A 13043-nucleotide genomic window follows, 5' to 3' on the forward strand; every position below is an offset into this window, starting at 1 on the left:
CCGCATTTTTGGAAAACACAACATGGACTCCAAAAAACACACATCAAGGCTGCATTCACAGAGGCGAATGTCATATTGGTCAGTGAAAAACTGACCATTTTCTATGGAATTTTTGTGTATTTTTATTGCACTTGTTTTTTTAATGTGGTCCCCGTAGTAATCAGTGCTAAAAATGCATTGCCCTCGTATGCAAATTGCATGGCACGCAATAGAGATGCATTTTTTTTTAATGCTCGAAGAATCACAAAAAAATAAATAAATAAATAATAGCACATGCAGCAATTTTCTTTTCTTTAACTCGGACTATCCACTCAACAGAAAAATCACTCTTGTGAACTAAAGGCGTTTCCAAGATTAGTGGCGCTTCTGTTGTCCCAAGAAGGTTGGTAGGACAGGACTTGGTGAAGAAAGTCCTATCGGAATCAGTGGATTTCCACCAGTCCGTCTTGCCAGAACTCATGGCACTAATGAGACCTGCTGACTGATCTACTATATGGGTGCTGCTTGTACATTGTTTTCAGGACAGAAGCAGCTGGTAGGAGGCCCCCATGTAGATGTTCCAAGGGTGCTGGCAGAAGGCACCATTGTAACATCTACTCTGCAGCCACCATATTAGAGGGTATCCCATCAGAGACAACCGCTTTTAGGCCCCAATCAACTGTTTTTACCAAAGAAGTGACGGCAATCCAGGCGTAGGGGAACTGCAGTATTACACAAAGGATATACAGCCACACGGGCGTCCATGTAATACAAAGACAACTCAAATCTGCCACAATAAAGTCACTCATACAGAGCAGCTTCCATTTTGGATCACAGAGGGGTCCCAAACAAGGGAGCCCCCTCTAAGATGTCCTAATACTGCGAGATGTGACTGGATCTCTAAGGCTGTATTCACAAGGGCGATTTTCCTGCTCAAGTTCTGTCTGATTCTGAAATGGACAGAACTAACTTGGGAAAAGGGCCCATTTGAATGGGTTTACGTCGCTACAAAAGAAAAAAATTAACAGCTGGACATGCGATAAAAGAGTATCCTCGTCTGTCTTTGGCACCGCCGGGTCACAACTGAGCAGCTCTGGCTTGGAAATCCGTTGCAAGTCAAGTGACCGCTGCAGCCAATCAGAGGCCACAGCTTCACCATCCTGGACTCTTGGCGCCCAGGATGTGAGGGCTGATGACAGGGAACAGATGATGACACTGCAGCCTGCGATTGGCCGCAGTGGTCACCTGACTTTCGGTGGACGTCCACACTGGGTGCCGTAGCTGCTCAGCTGTATCCCGGGGGCCCAAAGACAGGCGGGTATGCTTTAATTGTAATCCTGTGCGCAGCAGTTAAAGGGGTTGATCGATAGTTCTCTGTCCTGTAACTTACTACACCTCTAATAGCGGGACTGCAGGAAATAAAAGAAGGTTAAAAGAGAAAATCAGAACGAACTATAAAAATATAAATATATATTCACCTGGGCAAAGGACTCCGGCTTACTGAGCGCTTGGACGCAAAAGGGCTACTGGACCGCCTGCGTCCGTACGGACTGGGAGATCTCCCGCTGTAGGAGCCGCTTCCCCTCTCATAGCTGGAAGACCTCCTCCTGTAGGGGCTCACGGATCGCTGCCTCCGGTTGTACGGGCTGGGGGAACGAGTATTAGTCTGATAAGCTGAGGGCTCCTTGTAGTTGGGACTGTCTCCGCTTTTCTTGTATGCCTCGATGTAGTTGCTGGAGGCATGCGAGCGTGGTGGGCTTCCATCATAGTCCTGCCCACCCGATGCATCAGAGTGACTGTCATCCTGCTTTGGGCTGCTGCCATATTTTCTCCGCGGACTTCGTCCTTTCCGCTTGGGACTGTCGGACGTTTTATAGCGCTTAGAAGAGTCCCTTTTGCGGTGGCTTTTAGTCCGGTCCTTGTGTCCGGATTTGAGCTCCCTCTCCCTTCGTGATTTTTCGCGATGCATCTTGGACAGCCTAATCTCCTTGTTGGCGGACTTGGAGCCGCGTCCGTGCTCCTCGGGTTCCTCCACCACGCGTTTGGTCGCACCGGACATCCTTTCTTTCGAGCTCACCACCTTGCTCACTGCGATCTCCTGGCTTTTCTCGGGTTTGCGTTCCCTTTCCAGCTGCTTCCCCTTGGCGGACTCCTTGAACTTCTTGTGCTGATGGCGATGGCGCGATTTATGAGTCTTATCGCCCTTCTCGGTAACTCGTCGCTCATCGCTATCTCTTTTTTCGGGTTTGGAAGAGACGTCGTCGGAGAAGGTATCCGAGTCGGAGCTGATATCGTCATACTCCACCAACTTCAGCGTTGTGGGGAGGAGAGGTTCGGGCGTCACCAGCGAATCGCGGAGATGCTTGGCCTTGTGTCGCTTGTGTTTCGCACCCTTGTTGGGTTGGCGCTCTTTGTTATTGCTGCTCCCACTGCTTTGCGGCATATTAGATGCAGACCCTCCGCTATCCTTCTTGTTCCCATGCCGCACTGGGTTTGGCATTCCTATGCCTCAAAAAAATGGGGGGGTTGGGGGAGGGGTGAACCCCGCAAAAATGGAATACGTTTCCTTGGCCAAACTTCGCCAAGACGACAAGGTCCCTTCTTTACTTCATTCACAGACGCTTCGCTACTTCCGCCTAACGAGGTGTGGCCAACATGAAGTAGAGCGGCACTACCCGCCCTCCATATAACACGGTCTTCCTCGACTTTTCCGGAAGTTTCCACAGTCGCTGCACGTGAAGGAGGTGCAGTTTGGGGGGAGGGGGGGGTAAGTATTCTATAATCGCAGTCTTAAGGCGTTCACCGCTTCGTGGCGGTTATTTTAGTCCCGTAGAAGTCCATTGTGAAGCGTCTTCGTCTTTTATGCGATGAAAAGTGGCGTCAGCGACAAACCAGGACGCGTGGAGCCTCCTACAGGGCGCTGGCGGGGTCCCTACTCCATAATGGGGTCTCTTCCTGCCCTGTCAGTACATGAGGGGCCTCTTCACAGAGCATTGGTCAGCCCAATAGGGGCCCTCAGGCAGCAGGGCTCCTCTCAGGGTGACAGAGTCGATGACTGAAGGCCTCCTGTCTGGTCCTGGCTGTCAGCACGGTGCGGCCTCCCCTCCCTCCTCACTTCACTGTACACTACTTTGGGCTCTCTGTCCGGCTTCTCACACCAGGAGTCTTGTCCAGTCACAAACTGCCGGTAAAGGGGGAACGAATCTGACAGGATTTCGGCGGGAAGATATCAGCTTGCCCCCCGCAAGAAACGACCGCCTTGCGTTTCCACACAGGCAGCGGTGTAACCCCTCTCCTCTAGATCTCGCGAGAACTTGCTCTTCCCACAGGTAGCGGCCTCTGGCGAAATCTCGCGAGTTCTCTTTCCTCAGGCACCGCGAGACTTCAAACCCGAGTACAATCGTCCTCATCCTGCTGCGGAGTGAAGTCTCGCGAGATTTAATGTCCGACTTGCGGCACATGGTAATAGTTTTCTCGCGAGGATGACTTCTTTCTTTTTTCCTTTTTTTTTTATTTCAAAGAGCTTTATTGGATCTTGATTTTCAGAGACAAATCATGCGTTACCTGGGTTACCACACTATTTTTTTTTCTTTTTAAACGGACAACTTGAGCTAAAAATCAACATTTTTTAGAAATGAATGATAAAGATCTGCGTAGAGACTCAGTTTGGAGACTCATTATTGATCCAGCACAAAATGCCAGACAAAATAGTGCGGCACCCCACATTGTTTGGGCCAGTAAAATGTCGGAGGGCGTGCTGGAAGTTGGACGGACCCCGCTATAATGAATGAGATCACGTTAAGTGGACAGTTCTGGATTTTGGACCATGTCCCGCAGTCCTGGGCTGTAGAAGGCATGTCCCGCTCCCCACCAGCAATACCCAATGGCAGATTATAGTAGGGAGGGCTGACCCGAGCGCGAGCATTCGAGTATGCCCACAACCATCCGAACTGCTGCTATTATAATCTGCCGCAATAAAATTAAAAAACGCCTATGCTCACCTAGCAGTCCCCAGTGTGGTCCCGGGGAGGCGGATCACGTGACAAACATGTCACGTGTTCGCTACAGCGTTAGTGAGTCTGGGGACTGGCCATACCAATCCCATGACAATGTGTTTGTCATGTGAACTATCTACCCAGAAGCACGATGGGGACCAGTGGCGCGAACAGCGGAGACCGGCAGCGGGAGGAGCGACGTACCTAAGTGCATTTTTGTAATTAAATGGGCATGAAGGGCATTATTAATAAACAGAGCCATGAGAGGCAATGGGGCATTGGATCATCATTACTATTATCACTGTGGGGGGTCATAGAAGGGCACTTTTATGGACTACCAGGGGCATGGCTTTACGTAATATGGGAAAGGCCTATCACCAGAGTGTGGTGCGCTGGACGCTACAGTTGGCACTTCTTTTCGTTGTTCAAAAGTTAGGAGGTATGCCGTTCGGATCTGGTGTAGGCCAGATTTAGCACTAAAGCCGTCTTCAGACTGTGAGGAAGTTGCTGTGAAGTTCCCGCAGCCACTGGCATAACTATAGGGCATGCGGTTGCACCCGGGCCCAGGAGCCTTAAGGGGCCCATAAGGCCTCTCCTCTCCATATAGGGAGCCCAGTACTATGAATAAAGCATTATAGTTGGGGGCCCTGTTACAGGTTTTGCATTGGGGCCCAGGAGCTTCAAGTTACGTTTCTGTGTTAAGGGGTTAGGAGAAGTTGGGGGGCCCCAAGATAAACTTTTGCACCCTGGCCCATGAGCCTTTAGCTAAGCGCTAATTCTGCATCAAACGTTGCACCGTTTGGTGTGGAATTCACTCCCCATTTGGTTCCTTTTGAATCCCTTTTCTCAGTTTCATTTTTAAAAAAACGGATCAGTTAAAAATGGACGGCAAAACGTTATTGTGAATGACATGTCCATTAGCTTAGAATACTCATATATACACACTGAACGCACCAAACATATACTGATAGGTGAATTTAGATTGTGAGCCCCCTTGGGAACAGGCCCAGTGCAAGTGATCACAATCTGTGTATAGCGTTGGGTGACATAAACCTAGTGTCATTGCCGCCTTGGTAAAGGGGATGTCCGGAACGTTTTGGAGTTTCTTACTGTTGATGACCTTTTTCGAAGGACAGGTTGTCAATAGGTGATCAGCGGGGGTCCACCACTCAGGATTCCTGCCGATCAGCTGTTTCTCAATGCCGCTATCTCTACTGACAGTACAGGAAGGAGATCACACTGACCGTAGCGGCCCGGTTTGGTACTGTAGGCGCAGCTCCTATTGAATTCAATGGGAGCTGCACTTACAATACCAGCCAGGGCCACTGCACTATGGTCAGTGTGATTTGCTGCCTGCGCTGTCCATAGTGACAGCAGCAGGAATCAGCTGATCAGTGGAGATCCTCAGCGATAGACCCACAACGATCATCTATTGATGACCTATTCGGAGAAAAGCTCATTAACAGGAAAAATTCAAAACATCCCGGACAACCCCTTGGAGGTAAGGCTGCATTCCCATGAACGTATATCGGCTCGGTTTTCACGCCGAGCCGATATACGTCGTGCTCATCTGCAGGGGGGGGGGGGGGATGGAAGAGCCAGGAGCAGGAACTGAGCTCCTGCCCCCTCTCCGCCCCTCTGCACTATTTGCAATGGGGAGAGGCGGGATGGGGGCGGGGCTAATTCATGAAACTTAGCCTGCCCCTGTCCCGCCTCCTTTCATTGCAAATAGTGCAGAGGGGCGGAGAGGAGGCGGAGAGGGGGGCGGGAGCTCAGTTCCTGCTCCTGGCTCTTCCATCCTCCCCCCCACCCCCTGCAGAGGAGAACGACGTAAATCGGCTCGGCGTGAAAACCGAGCCGATATACGTTCGTGTGAATGCAGCCTAAAAGTCTAATCTGTGCATTATGTGAACGACCCACTGAATTCAATATGTGTAAGGCTGCCTGTCCACGGGCGTTTTTACATTGCGTTCCCTGCGGCGATAATCTGGCCACGAGGAACCCAATGCACGCCTTCCATAGCGTTGCTATGGAAAGCGCAGCCTCCCTGTCCACGAGCTGAGAATCATAGCAATTCTCCGCTTGCGGCTGACAATTCGCAGCATGCTGCGAATTGCCGCGATTCTCCGCGGTCAGCCTATCTGTCAGATAGGCTGACCGCGGAGATCCGTCTGCAGGCTCCTGCTCCCAGGCGGCGGCTCCTGCGGCAGATCTCCGCAGCCTATTGTTTTTGTTTTCCTGCAAAATTCACATAGGAGAAATAAATGCATGCTTGCTGCTTCCTGCTGTGCTAACACCTGACGGGACTGTTGGAGTGAACTTCAAGATACAGCCTTATTTTGACAACCCCTTTCCATATTTCTTATTGAGGGATGTCATAGAAGGGGGAGTCCTTCATTGAGGATGCCTTGCTATGAGTTAGAACAAGGACGTAGGGCTGCTAACAGGCAATTTCCCTCGGTCTGGCGGATTTGGTCCATCCTCGTACCTCAGTGATGTCCATTCATTGTATTCACTGCAAATAGTACTCCATTATCCCTGTAGCAGGCGCAAATTAATCTGTTTCTCGTGAGTCTCGGGAGCCTCCCTTATAACCCGGGCCAAGTAATCACAGTGTGACTCATTAGCTGCGATGAGACAAACCCTTGAAGTGTAAATTTCAGAGCGTAGGGTGGGATGCAAATATTTTAATAAAACGGTAGATTGTATAGGATGTGTGTATTTTATTTCCTTTAGATGACATTGCAGTTTTCCTGTATCCGTCACACATCACCGTTCTGGGTGAAACAGATACTTTCACTATTGGACTTTCATTTCCTCTCTGCTCTATTTGCCTCCCATGCATAATATATGGTTTAGAATGAAAGTTCATAGCATTTCCCACTACTTCTATTATCACAATGGCTATTCTGTTATTGGGATCATTCCAATAGTAGCGCAGAGCAGATGTAAAGCTCTTTATGACTGTCACTTCTTCCGCTGACCATAGCTGTGGCTTATCATTATTGAGAATTATGTCCCCGTCTTGTTCTAGTTCCAGAATACTTCTGGTCATAAAGGAAGTAAGGCTGTGTCATGTTTGGTCTGTACAATTGGAGGTGACAAATTCCGTAGCTGTACATGGGTTCCTGCTGGTGAACAGAAAATGGGATATTTATGGTCTAACGCAGGAGGCTATAATAGACTGCAACAAAGAAACGTGACAATGGCAACCAAGTATCACCAGAACCAGCCAAACCAGATTGCCGCTCAAGTGGAACACCCGACTCGAAAAGGGCGACCCCACTATGGGAGAGAAGCCGTAGACTCTAAGAATAACTGGTGACGCCAACTACTGAATGTCAATCCACAGAGTACTTTGATTAAGGGCACGGAACAGAACACTAATCTAAAGTTCTAAGCACAGGTCCACTGAGCACTATAATCACTGAGCACAGAGCACACTGGCACAGAGTGCTGGCCAGTGCATAGAACGTATAACCAGCAACCCTAAGGGGTTGGTTTAAATACTCTTACATAAAGCTTGATAGGCTGACTGGGCTGAAAGAGAACCCAGCCAGCCTATCAGGGCTGGAACCAGAGGGAGATGTTAATCCCTCAGTGTCCAGTGCAGTATAACACTGTGCATATGCCATCCGGGGCATCATGTGGTCCGAGGCTGACATAGTGACGTCACCCTGGACCTGCTCCAGAAACTCAGAAGTCACAGCGCAGTCGGATGCATGACAGGCTGACTTCATACATAGGTAACTTTAGTAAAAATGCTGTGTAGTGGCCCAGTACATCTATTCTTGGCCCCCTCCTCAATTGTCATACATGTCACGTCTTGTGTTGATGCGCTGTGCAAAATTGTCTAGTCATTCTGTTATGTGTATTGCACAGCTGCAGCAAGTGAGGAGTTAAGTGTTTTCATGAGCCTGGGGATGCTTACAATGTATGAATTTGTCTTGTCATGTGGTATGAGTGAGAATATAAATAGGAGTGTATGGGAGCAGGAAAGGGAGTCGTCCATTCTTCTGGGTTCCTGAAAGAGAGTGCCAACCACATGAGGGGTACCCTCAACCCTCATGTGGTGAAGAATGGAGGAGGAAGAGCGGTTCCCGACTACCTTTGTGACAGCAACCGTGGCAGAGTGAGTACCTTGAGACAGTGTGAGCAAGAGAAGGTGCGTACAGCCAGGCCTAGTGCAGAGGTACTACGTGATTTTTTTTGCTACACGGCCGTCCTGAAGCCTGGAATCACCACGTAGAGATATACCCATTTGTTTGCACATCTGGACGTCCTGAAGTCTGGGATCACCGGGTGGAGGTACACCCATTTGTTTTTCACATCCAGCCGTCCTGAAGTCTGGGATCACCGGGTGGACTCTTAAGTATACTTCTTTACCTGCACTGTTAATTCTGTGTAAACTGTACCATCAGCTGGAACTTGTGTTTAGTAAAGTTTTGCCAGGCCCTAACCGTTCCCAGGGACCTGAAGTATGTTACTTTTGTCTGTGGCTCCATTATTTACACCCGAGGGTCATACCAGTTGGTAACAGAACAGTGGTGTCACCCGTGACATCTGCTATCCCTGTCCTCCAATTTATTGGGCATCTGTATCCTAGGGGTGTCTGGAAGAGGCCCAGCACTGCTCTGGCCGAGGCTATGTGTGTCCCTCCGGGAGGGAGCCTGGTAAGTGCCACCGTGACAAGTGACCACTCTTCCCTCCCTGCTCCTCAATGTGTGCCTTGTGTCTGGGATCACTCTACAGGACGCTGCAGCGGCAGTTTTTTATGCCAATTTTTAGGCAAAACCTGAAGTGAATGATAGCACAAACATTTGTACAAACATTCGTTTGCCTGATCATCGATTGGTGTGAATATGTCCATGATCAGCTGATAGAAGAGCAAACGCTTGTAATGGCGCCAGTGTTAGCATGGAAGCAAACTGGCCACGGATGTAATGTATAGTATGTCGTTTTTGAAAATTACTAATCCATTAATAAAAATTATTATTGCCGGTAACTTATTTCTCATTCTTTACAGTATATAGCAGCAACTTAGGCCGCCTGCGCACGGCCAGGTCGGATTCCACATGCGGGATCCCGCAGCAGAATAAGTCCCTGTGCCCGCCCGGTGACCCCCAATGTACCTCTCTACAGTCTTCTAATCTGTGCTGCGGATGTGCTGTCCGGCGCACATGCGCAGTACAGATTATGCCACACCGTCGATAGGCGATGAAGCGGATCCCGCAACTTTTCCGCAATAATGATTGCGTAAGGGTCCTAGGGTGGATGGGTTCCATTGACTTCAATGGAAGCTGTTCACACTGAAGCCGCACAGAATTGCAGCATGCTGCGATTTCTCCGCTGTAAGGGGATAATCGCAATCGATTTCCGCTCGTGTAGAGAAAATCGCATTTTACCATAGTATGCTATTGGCGGCATTTGTTGTGGAACCCAGAGGCAAACGTCAGCTTCAGATACTGGAATACAAATCCGCCCTTGTGCAGGCGGCCATAATCTGTAGCCCTGTAATGAATTGTAACATGTAAGTGGTCATCCTCAGAGTTCTTCATCTGTACTGTCTTATCAGTACAATCTGATATATCAATATTGTTGTAATGGGGAGAGAGGTTGTTACAACTTTAGGAGTTGTCTACAAATTAGTGCTGTACAAAAATTACAGTATAGGCAGCTTCACATGGACGTATTTGTGCACGTTTTTGCACACGCAAAATATACACGCGAATAGCGTCCATTTCAATGGGTTGGTTCTCATTTCCTTTTTTGTGCGCACAATTTGGACGTGCAAAAAAAACCCCAAAAGGTCCCCATAGAAGTCTGAGCAATTCTGTGAAAAAAGAACATCTGAACCTCATTAGGCTAAAGAGGGGCAAAGGGGGGTGTCCTGCACTCATATGAATATGCCCTGCGTACTCAAGAAAGTACATTAAAATGCGCCGATACATGTGCAATAGGCTTCCCTGAGTGTTTTATTGCTCTCCACGGTTTACGGCCCTTTTGCACGTTACGACAGTCGGCTAAATGACTGCACAAGCACTGACATCACCACTAAGGTCCCCAGCGCTCCTGCAGAGCGTTTAGACTAAAAGACAGCGCTGACTTTTTACAGATCCCCTGTAGCTCCGCCCCTCTCTCTACCTGCAATGGGGAATACCACAGCTCTTTCGCGATCTTCTCCCATTGATTTCAATGGGGCCGGCGCTGCTGCAGCCTGCCCCATTGAAAACAATGGGCGATATCGCAGATTTTCTTACAGCAACTTGCAGTGAGTGAAAACATTGCAAGTGAGAATGAAACCATTGAAAATGAATGGTTGCAAACTCGTGCGTTTTCACTCACTCTCGTACCGCAGGACACTCTTATTGCCAGTGTGGAAGAGCCTAAGGCCACTGTCACTCAAGCGCTTTTTTCAGCATTTCAAACGCCACGCTAAACGCTGTTTCTAACGCTACGATTTTCGAACGCTGTCTGCGGTGTAAATACACGACAAATGCACTACAAAATGCGCAACAGTAATTCTGATTGCAACTTCTCTTCTGTGGGATTACTGCTGCAGGTTTTGTGGGACAGACTTTGCGGCGGAATGTCCGCAGCTCAAAATTCCCATCAAAAACCTCTGTTTCAAGATTTAGGTGTGTTTTTTGACACATGCTTTGGTGTAGAATTCACCTCCTCATTTGAAGAGGGGGAATCCGCACTGCATGTCCATTTCCAGAGGAAAAGGAGACACAGGTACACAATTAACAGAAGGGAAGGATAATGGGGCACAAAGGGGGATTATTACTTTGGGGCACAAAAGGGAATTATTACTGAGGGGGGGCACAAAAAGGAGGGTACTATTACTTTGGAGTACAAAGAAGGCAATATTTTTTAGCGGTGTATACAATGAAGCAATTATTACTGTGTGGAGGTACTACTACTCTGTGGGGCACAAAAGGTGGCACTATTGTTGTATGGGACAAAATGGGGGCACTGTTATGGTGCAGGGGGCACTAAGAGGGTCATTAGGGGTAGCAGTAGGTTTGTGAGTTTGTGTAGAGAAACAAGTCATGGGTGGAAGAAATCTTCATGGTGGTCTGGGCCTTGATACATAAGATAAGAGAAAGTGTACAACTCCGTTCAGAGAAGACGTCACCTGTCACCATCTCACTGAGGGGAACTGCAATGTAATCGCTATTACTGTGGAGAAAGGGTGTAGGTCCATTACTTGATGACTACTTTAGAAGTGAGCCACTGTACCTGAGCCTGATGTGTTCCAAAAGATGACCTATAGGTATACCGTCTCCGATGTACAGTATATGGTCCACTAACTTTTAGATTGTTGTTGGCATAGTTTGGCGATATGCTATTATTGTCTTAAATTATATCATCTCAGGCATGTCAACTCACCCAGTTTTACAGAAAGCACCCTTTTTTTAGCTTATCGACCTTTGATTTTAGTTTTCACCTTGTTTCAGGGGAAGAAGGCTAAAATTTGGACGTAGATGCAGCAAAAAAAGTGCCATTATCTATTGGATTAATGTTCTTTAGCTCTGGGCTCTGCTGCATTGCTTCCTAATGCCGTCCTATATCATAAACGTGTACACAACATCCTGATGCCACCACTGTGCCAGGACCCAGTGCAGCAGCGCCACAGCTAAACAAGAGTCAGGCGCAAGGAAGGAAAGTATGCAGTTCGGTCTGGGGGCAAAACTTTGGAAACAGCATTGCACAATGTGCTAAGCTGTTTCTATAACATAGCAGTTACACAAACAATGTAGGCCGTCTGCTATACTGTATCTGTAACTCCCATTCACTTCAATGGGAGTTACAGAAACAGCGTAAGGCTATCGCCTCGGCTGTTTCCGCGAGGTAGTCGGGAAACCAGTCAAAGATTTCTCATCTCACATCTTTAATTCAGATCCAAACCATATACACTAAATATATTCAGACAGCATACCAGCCCCCTAAATATATTCAGACACTTCAGCGTCCGAGGAGTGGGCCCACAGCCGAGGAAATGGCGGAGAAGACAGGGATTACTTTGGTCACTGTGGCTCTACCATCTCCTTCCTTTGGTGGTAGCACAAAACCCGTCCAAGTTACTGCTGGGAGAGGTCACAGGGAAAAGTAACGGGGAGCTACCTTAATGTCCTTTTGTCACTCGTGACGCCACCGTTCCATCCTCTGCGGTGAATCTGGATGCCATCAATAATTCAGTCCACACTCAGGGTAATTTCATGGACAAACCGGGAATGGTCGGTAATGTCCGTTTACTGTAACTGGTTGAACCTTCACAACATCAACATATATAATGATACATCTATATATAATAGGAAAGTGCCTCAGAGGAAGGGTACGGACTAACCTGGTGTAGAGCCTAGACCCATGGTCGGGTCTCCAAGTGCCTCACCTGTAGTCCTGGACGATGAAAAAAAGGTGGCATGTCCCTATGCTGGGGAGCATCCAACGGGTGGAGGGCTGCAGAAGTGGTAGAGGGCACAGCGGGCACCCCAGAACATGGAACAACGCAAATGCAAAAGAAAAAAAAAAAAAATTGAGGGTAAAGATGGCTTGATAAAAGTGCACTGAAACGCATTGCTGCCACATGTCACCACTGAACATGGAAAATAAATACTTTTACTTCTAATCTTGGATGTTACCTGCTGGATTACTTCCCCTGCACGGATACATTTACAAACGGTGTACCATCAATAGGAAGGGGCTTCTGTTACCTTAGCACCCTCCTTCAAAGTAAGTTTTTTTTCCCATTTTTTTACCCTGAATGTTTTTTTTACTCCTGACTGAACTCTGCATGGTTCCCTATGAGGGCAGAATTTTTGATTTTTTGCATTTGCTTTGTAACATCAACAGTCTGGCACAAATACAACAAAATAAATTGGTGTGACAGGGAGGATTATCAGGGTATTCCGGATGATCCACAGTCCCAGTTATCTGTGTGATCCCGCTCCCAGCGGTCCATACTCACATTTATTGGTCCTTAGCTTCTGGCCATGCAGTGGTCCTTCTCTCATATTCAGTACTTAAGGCCACCTGCAGACGGCCGGGTCGGATCCCGCTGCG

At 48.2% G+C, this 13043-nt stretch overlaps 1 protein-coding gene across 1 annotated transcript in view; it reads right to left on the reverse strand.

Annotated features, from left to right (window-relative positions):
* The window catches only part of CDK12 (cyclin dependent kinase 12), a 39252-nt gene extending 35977 nt beyond the window's left edge, over positions 1-3275 (reverse strand). The window contains exon 1 of the mRNA XM_066587191.1: positions 1458-3275. Coding sequence (XP_066443288.1) covers positions 1458-2479 — 1022 coding nt within the window. The 5' untranslated portion in view covers positions 2480-3275. The remainder of the gene's footprint in view (positions 1-1457) is intronic.
* Between the last annotated feature and the right edge of the window lie 9768 nt (positions 3276-13043).

This window comes from Eleutherodactylus coqui, chromosome 13, assembly GCF_035609145.1.
Source record: "Eleutherodactylus coqui strain aEleCoq1 chromosome 13, aEleCoq1.hap1, whole genome shotgun sequence".
Taxonomy (NCBI): Eukaryota; Metazoa; Chordata; class Amphibia; order Anura; family Eleutherodactylidae; genus Eleutherodactylus; species Eleutherodactylus coqui.